This window comes from Eriocheir sinensis, chromosome 20, assembly GCF_024679095.1.
Source record: "Eriocheir sinensis breed Jianghai 21 chromosome 20, ASM2467909v1, whole genome shotgun sequence".
In the NCBI taxonomy this organism is placed as follows: domain Eukaryota; kingdom Metazoa; phylum Arthropoda; class Malacostraca; order Decapoda; family Varunidae; genus Eriocheir; species Eriocheir sinensis.
In genome coordinates, this window is record NC_066528.1 from 13,554,941 (window position 1) to 13,574,689 (window position 19,749).

The 19,749-nt window shown below is 41.9% G+C and overlaps 1 protein-coding gene across 4 annotated transcripts in view; it reads right to left on the reverse strand.

The window, feature by feature from the left end:
- Positions 1-3,111: 3,111 nt before the first annotated feature.
- LOC127001200 (ADP-ribosylation factor GTPase-activating protein 2-like) overlaps positions 3,112-19,749 on the reverse strand; it is a 40,681-nt gene continuing 24,043 nt past the window's right edge. For 3 of the 4 annotated variants that reach the window (XM_050865423.1, XM_050865422.1, XM_050865420.1), the window contains 4 exons: positions 15,711-15,898; positions 14,959-15,188; positions 11,307-11,408; positions 3,112-4,491 (listed from right to left, as the gene is read on the reverse strand). In XM_050865423.1, coding sequence (XP_050721380.1) covers positions 4,477-4,491; positions 11,307-11,408; positions 14,959-15,188; positions 15,711-15,898 — 535 coding nt within the window. In that variant the 3' untranslated portion in view covers positions 3,112-4,476. Of the gene's footprint in view, positions 4,492-6,881; positions 6,907-11,306; positions 11,409-14,958; positions 15,189-15,710; positions 15,899-19,749 lie in introns of all 4 variants that reach the window. The other variant, XM_050865421.1, reaches the window with a different exon arrangement.

Consider the following 19,749-nt stretch of genomic DNA (forward strand, 5'->3'; position numbering starts at 1 on the left):
GGAAATATACTTGCAAGAATCTATCACTACCAGGACCATGTAAATCAGTTATATTTTTCTACTGCTGGAACTTGGGGTCCAGTTACAACACTCATAAGGTCCGGATTCGGACCGCGGGCCGCCAGTTGAGTAGCCCTGCCCTAGAACAACCACACGAGCACCAGTCACGCACAGCGGCCCACACCGAACACCGAGGGGAGGAGGGAACGAGGCAGGGCACAAAGGATACACGTTCAACACTAAGTTCTAGTTTAATGACAGGTTCCTCACACAGTACAGCAACTTTCAAGGGCACAGAACAGTTAATCAGGCACAGTACAGGGGCACGGCAGACACGCACACCGGATGCACACAGCTCGCGAGCGGAGCACTCAGCTGGACACTCTCGCCCGTAACTCCCCACTGCCGACTCAGCACCTCCTCTGCCCGGTGGCTGGAGGTCCCGGGCTCCCCTCTGTCTCTCTTGTCCCAACAAATAGAGTTGCACCATGCTGAGCTAACATTGCATCATGCTTCACATACAATCATTAACATACAGCACATTCGTAACAATAGAATGCAACAGGTACAATAGACAGAGGCAGGAACTGGACAGATAAGTAACTAGAGCAATTGGGAGACAGGAGTGGGAAGACAGGAAGGAGGAGGAGGACAGAGGCTTGAAAACTGTACTGGGACTGACTGATGACAGAGACACACATATGATAGTGACACACACGAAGAACTTCCTGCGTAATAGCTGGAAAGCAAGAAGCAACTAAACGGTGCAGAAGAAAGGGAGGGAAAAGAGACTGAAAAATAAGAAATAGAAGAGAGGAAGAAAGAAGGAGAGAGACCTAACAAGCGTTCAGAAGCGGAACAGGTCTAAAGAAGAAGAAGAAGACCGTTCGGCGAGATTCATGCTACAACAAACATTTACATTCAAGTTATTAACATCACATGATAAAGTACAGTTCTTTAGCTTCAACATTATGCAAAAATATGTTCTTTATAGTAAATAACATCTCTGCTACAAACAAAGAAATTCATTTGCTACAGTCAACCGTCGCTCACGGCATCACGCGTGGCTGGAGCTGGGTAATCAAAACTCCATCATTATCCACAGCGACATTTTATATGCCGGCATGGCTGGAGATCTATCTATGCGGCGCGGGCCCGGGGGTCTTAATTGTCTCCTTGTGGGGTTCCCCACACACACACTTCTACAAATGATCGAGTATGGCAATAAATGGGGGCTCCCAAATGGACCATCTGGGGGGGGCGGCGGGCCCCTTTGTTGGGGGCCTGGGGGGTCGGCGGCCTGGGGGGGCCGTCTTTTTATATGACCCCAACACCCCTTCCCTTAGTTACGTCACTGAATTTAGCCATTGGACTTGAGCCTGTATCATGGCACCCCCCTCAAGCTGTCACCCGGGGCCCCCCGCCCCCCCTTACTACGCCACTGGAAGAAGCAGAACACAAGGATCGAGGGGGATGAGAGGGGCAAGAAGCATGTACAATGATCAAGATGTGAGTATAGAAAGAGGAGGTGGATAGTTGGCCAGGCAAGGTACAGCTCATTACAGAGATCAAAGACAGAGGGGGTCAGTACAATCACTGGGTGTCAATCCGCTACAGAGGTGATCGGTCTAAAAGACCTCTGTAGTAGGAATATTTACAATGTATTTCCATCATTGGCCAAGGCACGCCTGTTTAAGGAAGTAGAGTTATCATTTTTTTCAGCAAGGGAGGCAGCCCAAGGGAAAAAAAATAACATTCACACAAAAATATATAGGCGCTGCTGCAGGTGAAAAAAATGAGAGGCAGTGGCTGAGTGGTCAGCATGCAGGCGCAGTGTCCTAGAGGACCCAGGTTCAAGTCCTGCCCGCCGCTACAAGCTGACCAAGTGGCTTAAAACCACCCACATGCTGTCCTGAAGGCCACCCATCAACCCAAACTCTAGCGAAACGATCTACAGTGGAGCAAAGATGAGTTCCGGGGGGCAGCGTGAGCCAAACAAGACGGGCCACTATACACACTTTCCTGCACCACGAGCGGGCTGGGGCCGACCAATGAGCCCCATTAAGATAGCCTCCTGGTGCAACAGTAAAAAAATAAATAACAAAGTCATTTTAGGAGAGGTGGCTTGATACTTGGTCTGCCCCTCAAGGCCCCATGAGGAGCCCACAGGAGCAACATGAAATGAAGGCCTTGCTGCACCCACGGCACCCCAGGCCCCTTTAGACTCTCGATCAGCCTCACATCCCACGGGAGGAAAAGGAGGGACAGTGGAAGGCAGACAGGGAGAGACAGATGAAAAAGTGGAGGAAATTACATATTATCAAAAGTCGAAGCAAAATTTGTCAGACAAGGGACAGGCGTCTGAGGCTGAAGGAGGAATGCCATGAAGTCTCCACTGCAGAGTTGGGCAACAATTCTTGATCAGAACTCTCCTCACGGCTGCGATGAGTGTGGAAATGGTGGTTCTTGATGAGGGAGTGAACACACTGGGAATTAGGAAAAAGCCATGTGCCCACACAGCACTCTGCAGTAGATTTTTAGTCTGAACCTTGACCAAGATAGTCAGTTCCCAACAGAAGTAAAGCTAGAGGGAAAGTTGGCAGCAAACACTAAGCTGCATGTAGTCTTGGTGCTCATCTCCATTTCACTGGCCACTGGATGTGTGGTGGGAAAGAACCCATTATCCTGAGACACATGCATGGAAAGTGATTACTGTTTTCCTTCCCCAGGTTTCTCCAGGTATCTATTTACGGACCTGCCCAAATGGAAGGATGAACAGCCGGCTGGGCTGCACACCAGCTGCCCTGAGCTGGGAGCAAGTCCAGGCCTGCATTTATAGCCAAGCATGCTAACCAGTATACCGTGGAGGGACCACAGAGGCTTTAACTATTGTAACGTGCTCCATTTTGCCAATAAGCGAGTTTACAACTCAATTAGCATTAGTACATACTCTGTCAGGCAAACAGCTGTGGCTGCAGCACAAAAATCAGACCAAAACACATTGTTTTTGCTTGACCAAGGATTTAATCCCACTCTCACACTTATAAGCTGTGTTATATTTCTTCACATTCCAGACACACTGGTTTGCATGTGAAAATCAAAGGGAACTCATCAAAATTTCCTTTTATTCCCAATCCCTCTGATTACCAGATAAATACCGGAAAATGACTAATACTAAAATGAGCTTGACTAAAAACATTATATCCTCAACGTACAAACTTTATAGAGATGGCACAGAATTTTGATCAGTATAACCCTTTCCAATTTTCAATTAATATAAAGGCAAAGTAACAAGTAGGTTAATACCATCCTTAACGTAGAAACACTTCTTTCTCCGAGGCGCTGCAAGGGCTGCCTCTCAACACACACATGCTGGGCCAGGAGGCTGTGTGCTGCTGGCCACCAAGGAATGATTCACACAGTCTGTCTGGCCCAGAGGTGCAAGCTGCTAAGGCTCATTACTCATCAACCACAGGAATGGAAAACATGAAAGACTTATAACTGTACACATACTCATAATAAATCAAATTTCAATGTTTAAGCAAAGGCCAATATTTACATCCCATTAACTCATCACACGCCAAATGAAACACTACATAAAATACTGACGCCCTTCAAACTTTAATTTTCAGTCTAAAAAAATAAAGGCATTTGACAATCACGGCCCTACACGCTGAGGGGTGAGCGGAGAAAACTCTGATTGATACAAAGACTTCGGGAAATTATAAAATGTCTAACATCGACAATGGGAAATGCATGACGGTGATAAATGAAAGCTCCAAGACTGACATCACTGGCCACCCAATAGACACCAGAGAACACAGAGGCGATTGCTGTGTTCCCTGACGGCTAGTAAGCGAAGGATGGCAGGTAGGCTAAGTTAATATGTCCAGATGTAAACCCTGAGCCTAGGTCCATGATGCTGGTAATATCAATGCATCCACTCCAGTGCCTCCTCTGCATCAAAGAGCCACGACCCTCTGCCACACACAAGACCAGACCTCATCACCAGGAAAGTGGTAAGTGCTTAAAGCCATCAACAGTTTACTCTCTTTCTCCCCTTGGTAATTTATCTTCCTCCCCCTCCCCCGGATATAAATACCTAACAGTCTTACCTACAGTCATAATCCTCTGTACAAACACTAACAACAAGGATTAAAGGAAATAAAAATCAAATAAAATATATAATACAAATCCTCAACTGCACTATAAATAGTAAACTCAGATGTGTGCTATATCACAACAAAACAACGGTAGACAAAACAGAGAAAAGCAGTGATACGGAAAGCTTGTATATCGGTAAATTTCTTAAGTACGGAGAAAACAATAAAATAATTTCAGTCAGGTGCTGTGATTCTCTTTGGATAATATACTCAGATTTTTTTTTCTCTCTAAGACAACTAATAATGAAGGAATGAAACAGGTGATGAGAGGAAGAGGCGCCACATCCCCACATCACTGCATGGTCCAAGGGCGTTAGAGGTAGCGGTCCTGGAGGGAGGAAGAACAACAAATTAGTTCACATAGCAACAAAAAAAAATAAATAAATAAATAAATAAAAAAAAAAAAAAAAAAAGGGAGAAAGGTGATTGTTACTTATGAGAAATAAAACCTGTATGTGTGTGTTTGTATGTATGTATGTATCCATCATAACTATCAAGCCCTATTGGCGAATGGAAGTATGCGGCACTTGAACAATTCTCTACTGCGACACAAAAGCATAAATTAATACATATAAACGTAAATGAAAGCTTTCCTTACTTTGAAATTCCATGTGTTTGTATAATCCATGAGATCCTCAATACTACAAATTATTACAAAACTGTTTACTTTCCAGCATTTCTGTATATATTCATTTAGAAATCTATTTTTGTATGCACATCATTATGAGTTATATAAGATGTGCATGTGGTGTGTCAGAATGGGATGGAGAAAATAATGAAAGCGTGTATGAGCGGTTTGGTATGGGTGCGACAGTGAAAGGAGCGGAGTGTGGAGTGGGTGAAGCGTGGTGCATTGAAATGGTTTGGACACGTGATGAGAATCGGTATCAACCCATCACTAGAATGTCTGTAAGTAGTTTCTTCTTTTTTGACAGCAGAGGAAGCCGGCCAAAGGAAAAACAAAATAAAAAAGGCCCTCCTGTACGCTGCTACACAAAGCGGAGAAAGAGGATGCCCAAAAGAATGGTCATGTTTAGCTTGAAAGGTGTGTTTACTCTCCCCTCAAGAAGGTGTAAGCCGTACAGATGAAGTGACAAAGACATTACAGAACAACACTGTGCACATAATTTTTTGCTTTCCTGAAAATTTAACAAACTGGGGAAGTGCATTGAAAAATAATAGTGAAATAATCAACCAAATGCATGATAATTGATATGGAGCAGAGATTAGCCCAAAGAGGATCCCATTCATATCCAAATCAAGTGCAAAGATGTGACAATTCAAACGTAAAATACACCCGCCCCTCAATTTGCTGGAGCCCAGATTTTGCCTGGGAATTCTGATACCTGAGAAATCAAGGGTCAAGTGCATTTCAAAACATCAATTCTTCTTTACTGCAGTGAAATGAACAAGAAGGGGAAGCTGAAATAAAGAGTAAAATATATTGTAGGAGAATTTTAAGATTATTTTGAGTAGGAACAGAAGCTTTACTTTACCTTGAGGTGGTCTTCGGAGGCATGCATCCAACAAACTAAATAGGTTGACATGAGCTACGTTTACTTAAGTCTCAGAACTCGCTTTGCAACACGTTCTGTTCTTGAATTCAGAAAACAAAATATCCACTACCCTGCAAGTCTGTAATCACTGAAGCTTATTCCCCTTGGCTGCGGATTTCCTACAAGAAGACATCACCAAGCTACCGGAATGGAACAAAAAGTGGCTGCTACAATTCAGTGAAGAAAAATGTATAGTCCTGCACCTTGGGAGCATACCAATACCACATGGGAAACACTCCACTATCCACAACAGAGGCAGAGAAAGACCTGGGAGTATATGTTACCAGGCTACCAGTGAAAGCCAAATCCGTGCCAACTGCAGCAGACGGGTTAACTACTGCAGAAGTGATGAGGCATTTTTAGATTGGATGATCAAAGCATAGGAAACTTTGACTTAATAACCACATATTTCCATTTTTTGCCAGTGTAAAAACTTCATTATTAGTTTCAATTTCCACTGTTCACACTTTGAATTCTAATATGGAAAAGAGGCCCTCTGTGTCTTGAGCAAAGCTGGTGCAAGAAATTTTAAACTATATCAAAATTAGATTTGTGTTTACTCTTCCAGATGCCGGAATGATTATCCAGAAACACGTGGCAAGCCATTCTACTTGGACAAACAACTAACTAGCGGGGAGCATACGCCCGGGGACTCGTCGCTTCACTCACCCACCGCCTCCACTACTACCTGAACTCCGGCTGGTAATCATTTCCTAGATTGAGTACGTTTACAAGACAAAGGAAGTTCTTATCAATTACAATATTACAAAAATAATAAAACCTGTCCCTCTATTAATATGTATAATTATAATTTACTGCTGGTAATCATCTTGACGGCCCTCTTTGGATGACTGAACAACATCCAACCCACACAAAAAGGCAGCATAGCACAAAATTGATCAAGTATGTTTGTAATTAGAAAACAATCTTAGTTTTCGGTCAGAAAATCATAAAACATCAGCCGCCGGGTTACTTACACAACCAGTTAGGAAAAGAGTAAATGAGGTAATCTGAAGATCAAATGATTTTCATATGCAGCAAATTGTGTAATTGGTAAACACAATGCTTGAAATAATCATTTTAAGCAAAAAATCAGCATGCAGTGCAGAGGCACACACCAGGCGAGTGAGTCGTCATGCACGTCAAGAACGCATATACTTACTAGTCTAACCGTGTCATCATTTTCTCTGAAGAGCAGAAAGAAATTGCACGAGTTAGTAATCATCCTAGCAAAGAAAAAAAAATATTGCAGTTAGTGAACGAAGCACTACACTTCACTCTGTCCTCGCACACACAACAGCTTCCCTGGGGACACTCAGCTCTGGCTAGCCAAACATGCACAGGCAAAGATGTGCACACTGGGTAACAAATACGCTCATGCACACTACATACAAATGCACGAGGATACACACACACCAACGCATGCCATGAACTATAACTAACTAACTAACTAACTAACTAACTCTCTCTCTCTCTCTCTCTCTCTCTCTCTCTCTCTCTCTCTCTCTCTCTCTTACTGAGAGATAATAATACATGCTTATATTACACTTTAGAATAAATAACATCTACATGTTGCCCTTCATATTAATATATGAACATATGAGAGGAATCAAAGGGCACAGTAAACAGTAAAGATAATATAAAACCATAATGTTAAGCCATCCATTGAAACTGCCTCTAACCCCTAAAGGACGGGTGATAGGTTTTTCCAGACTGCCGTTCCTGGGAGTAATTTGAACTTGTCGCGGGGATTTGTATGTCAATGCGCTTCCCGGGCAAGAACACAATCCACCCCCTCAGTCTTCAGTCTTCCCTTGACAGAAGAAACAGTTGCATGTGCCTTTAATATCTCATGCATCTATTCTTCTCAAGAGGATGTGGAAAATATGGAGCTTGTAGGCACAGTCATCAACTCGCCAAACCTGCCTGCCACGCCACCTCACACAACACTCTGACCGTGGGCCTGCCATGGGCGAAAAGTTACTCCACTTCATCGCTTCACCACAACAATACCACTTGACCTTGAGACTTTGGTTTTATTGCAGATTAAACAGGAAGGATGGATTAGTGCAATGCAGTTAAAATTAAATCTACAGAGCCAGGCAGAGCTGAAAAATTTATAATGGAGAATGAGCAATATCCCGGAAAATATCAAAGCATCCCTGTCCTTTAGGGGTTAAACTCACCACCAAAGATATTTCACTTTCCCTTATCACAAGAGATACTTCTGTACAGAATTAGAACAGATAGTAATTCCTCACAAAGAAACACTCCACCCTCAGCAAAATACCACACATCAACCAACTAAGTCACCATCACCAAGCAAGATGGCACCACTAAAAGCACTTGCCTGTGCCATAACAGATTGGGGCCATCCACCACGCCCCACCAAAAAAGCCTACTGGTGCTGACGGCAAAACGGGGGGGGGGAAAAAAAGAAGAAAAAAAAGAGCAAGATTCTGTTAAATTTTATAGCAGTTTCTTGTTTGCCTAATAGTGATTTAAGATGTACTGAGCTAATAGTGTTGCTGGCTGTATGTGGCAGAGCATACAACAGCCTGAAAGAAAAACATGAACCAGTGCAAGCAATTTAGTCAAAACAGATTATTACATATTTATCCAGCTCACCCATTATTATTGTTTTGTGCTGCCTATACGGCTAGTGGGCGCTCTTGAGGGGCCTCTTAGATGACCAGTCCATTTGTGGCAAAGGCGAATTTTATTTATAGTGGCTGCCGTGATGTATGACTCTTGCAGCTGTGTACACCTGAGCCCCTGTGTTCATGGGGGTCCATGTCCCCAACTCCAGCAAATAAGAGGGAAAGATGTAAACTATGCTATTCCCTTCACGGAGACAAGCCAGGGAAATATGCTGGATGGGTAAAATTGGTGCCAGCTGACGGTGGAGTTCATGACCATGTGTTCACTAAGCACACGAGGTTAATCAAGCCAGTGACAGTGAATAATCTAAGGGTCCAAGGCATTGCCATAATGATGTCTTCTGTGCAGCTTCTCAGGGGACATTCTAAGTAGCAATCAATGTTAAAAAGAAACGAGTATTATTTTCCCACTAGAGGTTTTACTATATCTGGCATGACTATCAGAAGTATAATGTTAACCCAGTAGCAGCGACAGGCCAAATTTGTGGCTTTACCGTGTACCAGCGACGGGCCAAATTTGTGGCTTTACCGTGTAGCAGCGATGGGCCAAATTTGTGGCTTTACCGTGTAGCAGCGATGGGCCAAATTTGTGGCTTTACCGTGTAGCAGCGACGGGCCAAATTTGTGGCTTTACCGTGTACCAGCGACGGGCCAAATTTTTGCCATGATATAACCCCCCCAAAAAAATTAGATGATGCATAAACTGATCACAAATGCGTTAATGTGTTTTAATAAATGGTTTGCGTGAGTGATGATTTTTTTCTCCTTTTTCTCGCTTAGAAGGCCTTTAACAAACATGATCCCCGCAGCTACCAGGTTAACACTACTTCTCTGGTAATGTGAATAAAGATACGCTGAGAATCCCTGAAAATAACCTGGAATATAATTGAACTTAAAACACACAGGTGCACCAGAAGAAATATATGAAAGCAAAACATGATAAAGCCGTGCAACTTCCAGTGTTTCAGTTTCATGGGTGAGGAAAATAACAGCTAAGGGGAAGCAAGTGCAATACAGTGTAAAATAGAGATATTAGTAAACTAACAACGGTACCATAAAATAAAGATGTGTCAGTCACAGAATATCAAGGGAATGTGAAAGATAATAAAAAATAAACCAGAAAACAAGCAAGACTACCAGGCTAAAAAAATGGCCATGCAGATAAAGTGGATGTCATCAGCCTCAAGCCCAGGAACACACACACACACACACACACACACACACACACACACACACTCACACATCAGGTGCTCACTATTATGGACCTCAGGAATGGCTTAAAATTCAATACAACATGTGTTTATCTCTTTTAATGATATAAAACATCAAGCCAACATGAAGGGGATTGTCTTGCTTGTCTCGGGCTATACACGGTTAGTCTCAGTCTGCGCCCCCCAGGACACACCCCAGCAAGGCTAGCACACCACCACGGCCGTGCCCCAAAACCATGGCTCAACACAATGCCGATAAAACATTTGAGAGATATGATGCCGCAACCATTTAAAGACCAGTACTCTCCACACTGTCTGTTTAAGTGTGTTAATTTAGTTAAAAGATACTGAAATGAAGATTAGAGATCACCAATTAAACTTATTTGAATGAATACTGATAAATGGACCGTATTGGCCATGCAGGCAGCGCCACATGTGGCCACTCAACTCTAATCTGTATTTTTCATAGAGTTCAAGTTATAGACTAGAGTGCGTCTGAGGCTGTCTCAGGGATACATGGCCATGATGCCGCCGTCAGCCCAAGCCGATGATTGCACACACTACACTCCTACCCGATTTCAATTTTTCTCGATGCCAAATAGTAGAGTCAGGAAATCGGGTAGGAGTAAAGTGTGTGCAGTCGTTGGCTCGGAGCGGTGGCGGCACCAAGGCCTTGTATCCTGGAGGCAGCCTCGGACGCACTCTACTACATAACTTGAGTTCTATGGAAAGTACTGTTTTGACAGTTCAGTGAATGGCCACGCGTGGCGCTGCCTGTATAGCCAATACGGTCCATTTGAACAAGTTCTTAAAGACATTAACTACTCAAGTGATTTACATGAGGAGTGTGAAAAGGTTACCTATCACTACTTAATTTTTTTGTGGCTTGTCTGAAAACGAATTTCTTAAAACCAACACTAAATAAATAATAATCATACTATTTACATGGCTTTGAATCCATGATATTCATACTGTGTGTGAAGAGCCACTTCATATTAAAGATGGGAAAGATTATTTATCTGCGGTGTTCAGTTTCTCTGAAGGCCACTCAGACACAGCACCCAACTACACCTCGCACACCACAGGCTGTGTTACCTAGTGTGCCTTTCAAAGATGAGTGAGAGGGATTGTTACTACAGCAAAATTACCAAAGAAATGTGTTTTGGCCTCTGCTCCTACCCTCATGCAGAAGAGTTTGAATGGTGAAGAAAGTGGCAGGACTTGGAAACATTCCTTCAGTTATTTCCCAATAATAGTTTCGCTGAACTTACTCTAAATTTAGAAACAATATACCTTGAAGGTGACATTCTGATATTGACACTACATATCATATGACCCAGAGTATACAGCAGCTGCTACAATTATTTTTGGTACAAAACACGAGGAATACTCATGAAAACTACTACCATACCCATATATCACTAATAAGTTAGAAACCTACAGGTTTATGTCAGGTAACAAGAGAGTAAATATAAATACATGAATCAAGGATATAATACATTTACCTCTCACACAAACTGCAGACATTGTTCCACTCCACCAAACACCTCAACATGCCACCACCACCACTACCTGCCACTCACCACCACCACCACCACCACCACTGTGCAAGCGAGACACACAAGACACGTGAAGATGTTAGTACAAGCCTGGACAGGGACTTAATGGGAGCAGTGACTTAAGCATAGTGGCCTTGCAGCTCCCCTACTCCAGTACCTGAAGGGAGGACATGACGTTGTTTGCCAGGCTGCCCAGGCGACCGGCCACCTTGGTCACCCCTTGCCGCACGGACTCACGCACCTCGTCCAAGTCTGGGGCCTGGGGGAGGGGAAGGAGGATGGACTGGGGTCACTGGAGGGAGGGTGAATGAGGAAGAAGGAAGGGCTGGGGTCATAGCTTGCCACAGGGTGAAGCTGATTTCCACACTTCTTGCTTGGGTGCTCTTCTTTCTACAGCACAGGAAGCAGCTCAAGGGAAAAAAATATAAACAAAAAGCCCACTAATCACTGCTCCTATGAGAGAAAGTGGGGAAGAGTGGCCAAAAGAGAGGTCAATTTCAGATGGTCACTCTTTGCTTGCCTGTTGTCCCTTCATGAACTCTCCTCTGCTTCTAAATCTGGTATCTAACTAGTATAGAATGGGACCCTTCCTCGATAAAAGAGAGGTCAATTTCAGATGGTCACTCTTTGCTTGCCTGTTGTCCCTTCATCGACTCTTCTCTGCCTCTATATCTGGTGTCTTACTAGTATCCTTTGCATCCTACACTGGATTCACCAAGTCATAGTATACAGGGCCTGAGCTAACAGAGTACTAACATTTTTGTGCTCTTTATTTGCCCATGTTCTTTCCTATGAGTGTAGTTTAGAATGGATAATATCACCTCTATTGTAACACCATTCCCCAGCCTATGTCAAGCCCTGATTCCTACATTTTTTGCATCCTATGGGGTGTACTAACTTCACTGTACTCTTTATTTGCTCATGTTCTTTCCTATGAGTGTAGTTTAGAATGGATAATATCACCTCTATCGTAACACCATTCCCCAGCCTATGTCAAGCCCTCATTCCTACATCTTTTGCATCCTATGGAATGTACTAACTTCACTGTACTCTTTATTTGCTCATGTTCTTTCTTATGAGCATTTATTTATTTTTTTTTTTTTATATATACAGCTAAAGAAACAGCTCAAGGGCAACAAAAATAGGTGTAGAAAAAAGCCCACTAATCGCTGTTCCCACAAAGACAAAAGTAATGAGCGGCCAAAAGAGAGGTCAATTTTGGGAGGAGAGGTGTCTTGATGGTATGGTTTATGGTTTATTTTCAGACGTATGGTTTCGATTTGCCGTACGATTTTGCAGTGGCGTTTTAAGAGTTCACCACCGCTGCAAAATTGTTCGGCAAATAGGAACCACACATACAAAAATCAATATAGGAGAATGTTAAGGTTTATTTTCATGAGTACGGTTTCGAATTCCCGTACGAATTTGTGGTGGTGTTTTAAGAGTTCACCATCGCCGTAAAATTGTTTGGCAAATAGGAACTGTAGTTTGGAGTGAAAAATATTGTGTTGTCTTGCAATTCCCAACCCTACACCAAGCACTATTTCCTATTATTTCCTACATCTTTTGCATCCTGCGCTGTGTACTAACGTCACTGTACTCTTTATATTCTCATGTTCTTTCTTATGAGTGTTGTTTGGAGTGAAAAATATTGTGTCGTCTTGCAATTCCCAACCCTACACCAAGCACTATTTCCCACTAGTTCCTACATCTTTTGCATCCTGCGTTGAGTACTAACGTCACTGTACTCTTTATATGCTTATGTTCTTTCTTAAGAGTGTAGTTTGGAGTGAAAAATATCGTGTCGTCTTGCAATTCCCAACCCTATACCAAGCACTATTTCCTATTATTTCCTACATCTTTTGCATCCTGCGCTGTGTACTAACATCACTGTACTCTTTATTTGCTCATATTCTTTCTTATGAGTTTAGTTTGGAGTGAAAAATATTGTGTCGTCTCACAATTCCCAACCCTACAACAAGCACTATTTCCTACTAGTTCCTACATCTTTTGCATCCTGCGCTGTGTACTAACTTCACTGTACTCTTTATTTGCTTATGTTCTTTCCTATGATTATGAGTGTAGTTTGGAATGGAGAATATCACCTTTGTTGTAACACATTTCCCAGCCTACACCGAGCACTGATTCCCACACCTCTCACTTTACACTCCCTGGCTGGCTATACGTCCCTTACAAGACTCCTCCCCTGGCTCTACTGCACCCAGCAATACTTATCCTTGGCTTTAAAGAGAACACTATGCTGAAATGGGAGCAAACATGACTGATAAATTGTGTATATATTCAAGCATGTTGGATTACTATATGAGTCAATTAACCTTGGCTCTAAAGAGAACACTATCCTAAAATGGGAGTAAACATAACTGATGTGTGTATATTCAACCTTTTGGATGACCATATACTTTGAGGTGAAGCTCTAGCCAACACCAAAATCTTACATCACAGGACATTAAAAGTAAACCAAAAAGAACTTATAATTTGGAAGGGAAGTGTGAGAATATTTAACCCGGTAGCAGCAACGGGCCAAATTTTTGGCTAAACCATGTAGCAGCGACGGGCCAAATTTGTGGCTTAACCATGTAGCAGCAACAGGCCAAATTTGTGCCATGAAATAACCCCCTCAAAATTAGATGATAAATAATCTGATCACAAATGCTTTGATATATATATTATGAAATGGTTTGTGTGAGGGATGATTTTTTTCAAATTTTTCTCACATAGAGGGACCATTAAGAAACATGATCCCCGCTGCTGCCGGGCTAAGACAGGTGTTCAGCTTAAGTCAGCGTTTATGCAAATTATGAATAAATGATGATAAACCAAAGTCCATACTTGACCACCTCTTGAACAACCTCCCAACCCCTCCAGCATCCAGTAAACCCCAATTAACTCTGTGCAGATGTAGTTTCACTTTGTCCTTTCTTTCAGCTGACTGCTACTAACTTATACAAGCTTCCTGCCTCTCGACATTTGAAAATTAGTAAAGAATAATGTAAATAAAGGTACAATTTCCTCATTCTTACAGTGGGCCAGTACAGTGCATAGCTTCACTTAACATATGCCACCTATGTAATGCCCCTAAATTTATGAACTGTGCTGCTTGACAAGGTGTGACCCATCCCTTGCAGGTGAACCATTAGGCAGTAAAAACATAGCATGAGACATTCCACACAAAAAATAGTCTTGAACGAGCAACCAAAGGAACATTCCAACTATAAATGCAAAGAAACGTTTAATATTAACTTGTGAGCTACCATAAATCAAGTCATAAATCAAGAAATATACATCCTATCTACTGCCTCTTTAGTTCTCAAAAAGCAGGGAATATACAGACTGCTACAAACTGATGGCACTTATGGATGATGCAATAAGGTCTAGCCAGCACTGATATCTTATACTGCAGGTCATTGAGAGTAGATGAAGAACTTGTAACTTGGAAGGGAAGTGTCAGAATATGTAAGACAGAGGAGGGTGGTAGAGGGAAGGAATGGGAGTATGTGAAAATGAAGAATAGGAGCATGAAGAAACTCTCACACCTCTTCAAAAGTATAAGAAGAGATGAAGAAGAAGAAGACAAAGAAGAAGAAACATAAAAGGATAGTCAAAGAATAGAACAGAAAAAGAAGACGAAGAAAAAGAAGAGGAAGAAAAAGAAGCATAAAACAAGTGAAAGAGTAGAAGAAGAAGAAGAAGAAGAAGAAGAAGAAGAAGAAGAAGATGAGGAAGAAGAAGAAGCAGAAATAAAAGTAGAGTCAAAAAACATCACATAACACAACATTTTCTCACACTACCTGCAGGGATCCACCGCTGTAGTTCTGTCTCTGAGTCTGGCCGTTCCCAAAGAGCTCTGCCGAGGAGATGGAGGTCGAGCCTTCATACCGGGACAGGGTGGAGCGGACTTCACTGTTGGGGTCTCGGTCGTGGAAGAACATATCGGACGAGATGGCCTTAGCATTGCCGAACTTCTGCTGCGCCTGGTTGTCCTCGACGGGGGTGTACTTGTAGTTGGCCGAGGCTGAAACTGAGGGGAGCTTTCTGATCACTTGCTTCGGGGTTGTGATTGATTGATTGGGCTAAAATCATGGCGCCGCAACTGCACTGGTCATATGGCATAATGGCACTGAATAAAATGACCTCGTATAAAATCATAGAATTATAAAAAGTTGAAAATCGTAATATTATGAAAAGTTTAAGTGCAGAACAGAAATTCTAAAAACAATATGTCTACATTACTATTTTATTTGCATCTTATCCACAACTTCTGAACAATAAGAAGCGAGAACACCACACGTTCCATACTGAGCAATATCGTTTTTTTGCAGCAAGGGAGGCAAAAAAACGACGACAAAAAGAGCTCACTGGGTGCTATTTCAGTAAAACAAAAAAGAATAAGAGGCCGGACGCAGCACACATCCGCTCAGCACCACGGCCACTCACTCACGAAATGGAGCGTCTACTATATCTCAATGCACTTTCCAATTCATCTCATTTCTTTCATCCTCAAGCTTCCTATCCCACGCCCACAAGACTGCCCCGTCCTTACCTTTACTGGTGGAGAGGTTGCTCAGGTTCGTGGATGTGGTGGTGGAGGAGGAGTTGTTGGTCTTGTCAAACTCGTTATCCCAGGAGGAGGCGAGAGAAGGCTTGTTGTTGAGCAGGTCGTCGATCCCCGGACCCTTGCCACTTGAGAACCCAAAGTTACCCTGGTCTTCGAAGGGGCTGTCCCGGTACCTGGTTGTAAAGATTCGGGTAAGTCTAAGAATATTATGTTTATTTTCTACAGCAAGGGAGGCAATCAAGGGCAAAAAACAAAAACAGAAATAAAAAAGTTCGTATTACGTTGGTCTGACAGAAGAAATAAAGATTGAGACGCCAGAAGAGAGGTCAGTTTCAGGTGGAGGTGTCTTGATACTCTCCTCTAAGAAGCATTCAAATCATAGAAAGGATATACAGACGAAGGAAGGCTGATCTAGAGTTTACCAGCGGAAGGGATAAAAGAATGATGCTGGTTAACTCTTGCATAAGGGATTTGTATAGAATAAAGATAATCCTCTTAGAAACATTCAAATCATAGAAAGGAGGATAAACAGACGAAGGAAGGCTGATCTAGAGTTTACCAGCGGAAGGGATAAAAGAATGAAGATGCTGGTTAACTCTTGCATAAGGGATTTGTATAGAATAAGGATGATCCTCTTAGAAGCGTTCAAATCATAGAAAGGAGGATATACAGACGAAGGAAGGCTGATCAAGAGTTTACCAGCGGATGGGATAAAAGAATGATGATGCTGGTTAACTCTTGCATAAAGGATTTGTATAGAATAAGGATGATCCTCTTAGAAGCGTTCAAATCATAGAAAGGAGGATATACAGACGAAGGAAGGCTGATCTAGAGTTTACCAGCGGATGGGATAAAAGAATGATGATGCTGGTTAACTCTTGCATAAGGGATTTGTATAGAATAAGGATGATCAAGAGTACTGATATATTGCTACTGGCACATATATTTATCTATAGTAGAGAATCAGTATAGTGAAAACAGTCATTTTTAAAAGATTAATTACCATTTTCAGTCGTTAATTTACTAACTTAATTTTTTTTCTATCTTTTAACCATCAGTATATGTTGCCTTATAATGTCCCTTCCTCTCTTCTTTTTTATTAATCCCTTGAGTGCAGATTTCCCACAAGAAGACATCACCAAGCTACAGGAATGGAACAAAAAGTGGCTGCTACAATTCAATGAAGAAAAATGTAAAGTCATGCACCTTGGGAGGGGAAATCCAGCATACCAATACCACATGGGAAACACTCCACTATCCACCACAGAGGCAGAGAAAGACCTGGGAGTATATGTTACCAGGCTACCAGTGAAGGCCAAATCCGTGCTAATCGTAGTGAACGGGTTAAGGGATAGTTCAAGATTATCAATATTCATATTCCCTATACCTATCATTCATCATCTTCATCCGTCTTTCTCTTGTCTAAATGTATTACTCCCATTTCTTCTTCTTTTTACTTTCCCTATTCTCTTCCTCAACGTCTGATGCCTCTTTCTCTCATGTTCTCCTCTCCATCCTTATCTTGCTAAGTCTCTCCTATCCTGGTCTTATCATGATAAACAATTTTAACCCGGTAGCAGCGACAGGCCAGATTTATGCCTTGATATAAACCCCCGAAAATAGATGATACATAATCTGATCACAAATGCTTTGATATGTATTATGAAATGGCTTGTGTGGGGGGTGATTTTTTCTCATTTTTCACGCTTCGAGGGACCATTAAGGAACGTGATCCTCGCTGCTACCGGGTTACTATTCAGTTCCTATTGTTCCTTTCACAAGTTTGACTCTGTATTGCAATTTTAGTACACTTACATTATTCTCCTGTTTTATCTTCCTCCCTCCTTCTATTATTTCTCTCTCTCTCTCTCTCTCTCTCTCTCTCTCTCTCTCTCTCTCTCTCTCTCTCTCTCTCTCTCTCATATCAAGACATACATTAGTGTAGTTCTCAGTCTGGGCAGCCACAGGAAATGATGACGATGATACATATCCTGCCAGTCACACTATGCATTTCAGAAACTTGGTCTCACAAAATATTCAAGAGAGAAAGCTTCAAAGTACACAAAGAGAATTGGAAAGAAAACTGCAGGAAGTGAAGTGAACATCATGGTTAAGAAAACAGACAAAGGTTGAAGATATTTTAACCCAGTAGCAGCGGGGATCATGTTTCTTAACCCTCTCGCGCACGATGACGTGTTTCGCGTCATCGAAGGTAAAAGGTCCTGGCGCACGATGACGCGACAAGCGTCATAAAAGTTAAAAAATTGATTAAAAATTAAGTTTTCAGTGGAAGTGCGTCAAATTTGGAGCGTCATTTGTTGGGATAAGTTTCTTAATGATAACATATGCATCCTTTCTAAGGAGCGTAAATGAGGAGCGTGGAGCGATTTTTAATTGTTAGCCTACTCTGACGGGAGAGGAAAAAATACAGTTTTCTTGGTGTAACTCAGGAACTGATAGGCGTATGAAGATTTTGAGAATACCATAAGAATTCTCACTAAATTCTGCTTTGAAACATATATTCAGCTAAAAAAGTTGGCCCACAAAATTTCAAGATAGCAAGTGGGGAAGAGTTGGTACTTAGGATTTATTGTCTACAATACTCTATACGGAGACTTGAAACGAGTTTCTATTGTTTATGTATATTTTTTCCTCTATTTTTATTTGCGCATGTTCTAGTATAAGTCTTTATGAAGCCAATGATACCAAATTTATTGGGGTACGATATATCTGTGATGGTAAAATACGTACTGGAAAATAGAGTTTCGCGGCGGCAAAAAAAGGCTGGTCGGGCCTGAGAGATGCATGGTGAGTGGAAGAGAAACTTACTGGAAACTTACTGTGCGCGAGAGGGTTAATGGTCCCTCCAAGCGAGAAAAATGAGAAAAAATCACTCCTCACACAAACCATTTCATAATATATATCAAAGCATTTGCGATCAGATTATGTATCATCTATTTTGGGGGGTTTATATCATGGCACAAATTTGGCCCGTCGCTGCTACACAGTAAAGCCATAAATTTGGCCCGTCGCTGCTACAGGGTTAATGACTGTCAAAGATAAGAAATGGACTTGGGGCAGGCCATATCAAGTGTAGGGCTTATAAAAGGATTTAAAGGCAGCTCATAAAAGGTACACGAGTCTCCAAGTTCCCGCTAATCATGCTCTTCATTTCTGCTCAGACCTAATCTCATCTTCAATTTACTAAAAGGCACACTTTCATCATTAGAAAAAGTACAAATGTAGGTAAATCTAGTTCTTATAGATTTCTGACACTTGGCCAAACATATCTCAAACAGTTTTACTTCATCTTCCTCATCTCTCCTCAACCCTGATGCCCTCAAAGCTGAACTCTCTGCTCAGCTCCTCTGAAAATTTCAATTTGGGTGATTCAGGGCATATATCTTTTACTCATCTCCCCTCTGACTCCACCATGCCTGATATTGGAGTTCTTAATAATGATTTCAAAGCCCTTGCTGACCAGAACCCTCAGAAGGCTTATGGACCAGGAGCTCCTTCTATTGTTCTTAAGAACTGCATAGCTACTCTGACATATTGCCTGGTCTAACTCTTTCACCTCTGCCTTTTCAATATTTATCTTTTCTTCCTGCTGGACGTATGCTTATACATAACCAGCATCTATCAAATTCCACCCTTCTTTAAGATAACCAGTATGAATTCAGCAAAGGACCTTCTACTGGTGAGTTTGCCTTTCTAACTGATTTCTGGTCAACCTCTCCTGTTTATGCCACACAGGTGGTTTAATGTTCATACAGCAGTGTCAGTAAGATCACATCAGGGAGTCTCCTTTTCAGTAATGGCATCTAAATATTGTGGTTCCTTTACATTTACAAGGACTTCATTATAGTCTGTACTTCATTTACTTGAATTAAATACCAAGAGTTCATGTACCCGTGAATTTTGTTTATGTAAAACTTACCTTACATCAAACTCAACAAATAGTGACTCAGTTTTCATGCTGAGGATATTTTCCCCACATCAGAACAAGAATCTTTTTAACCCA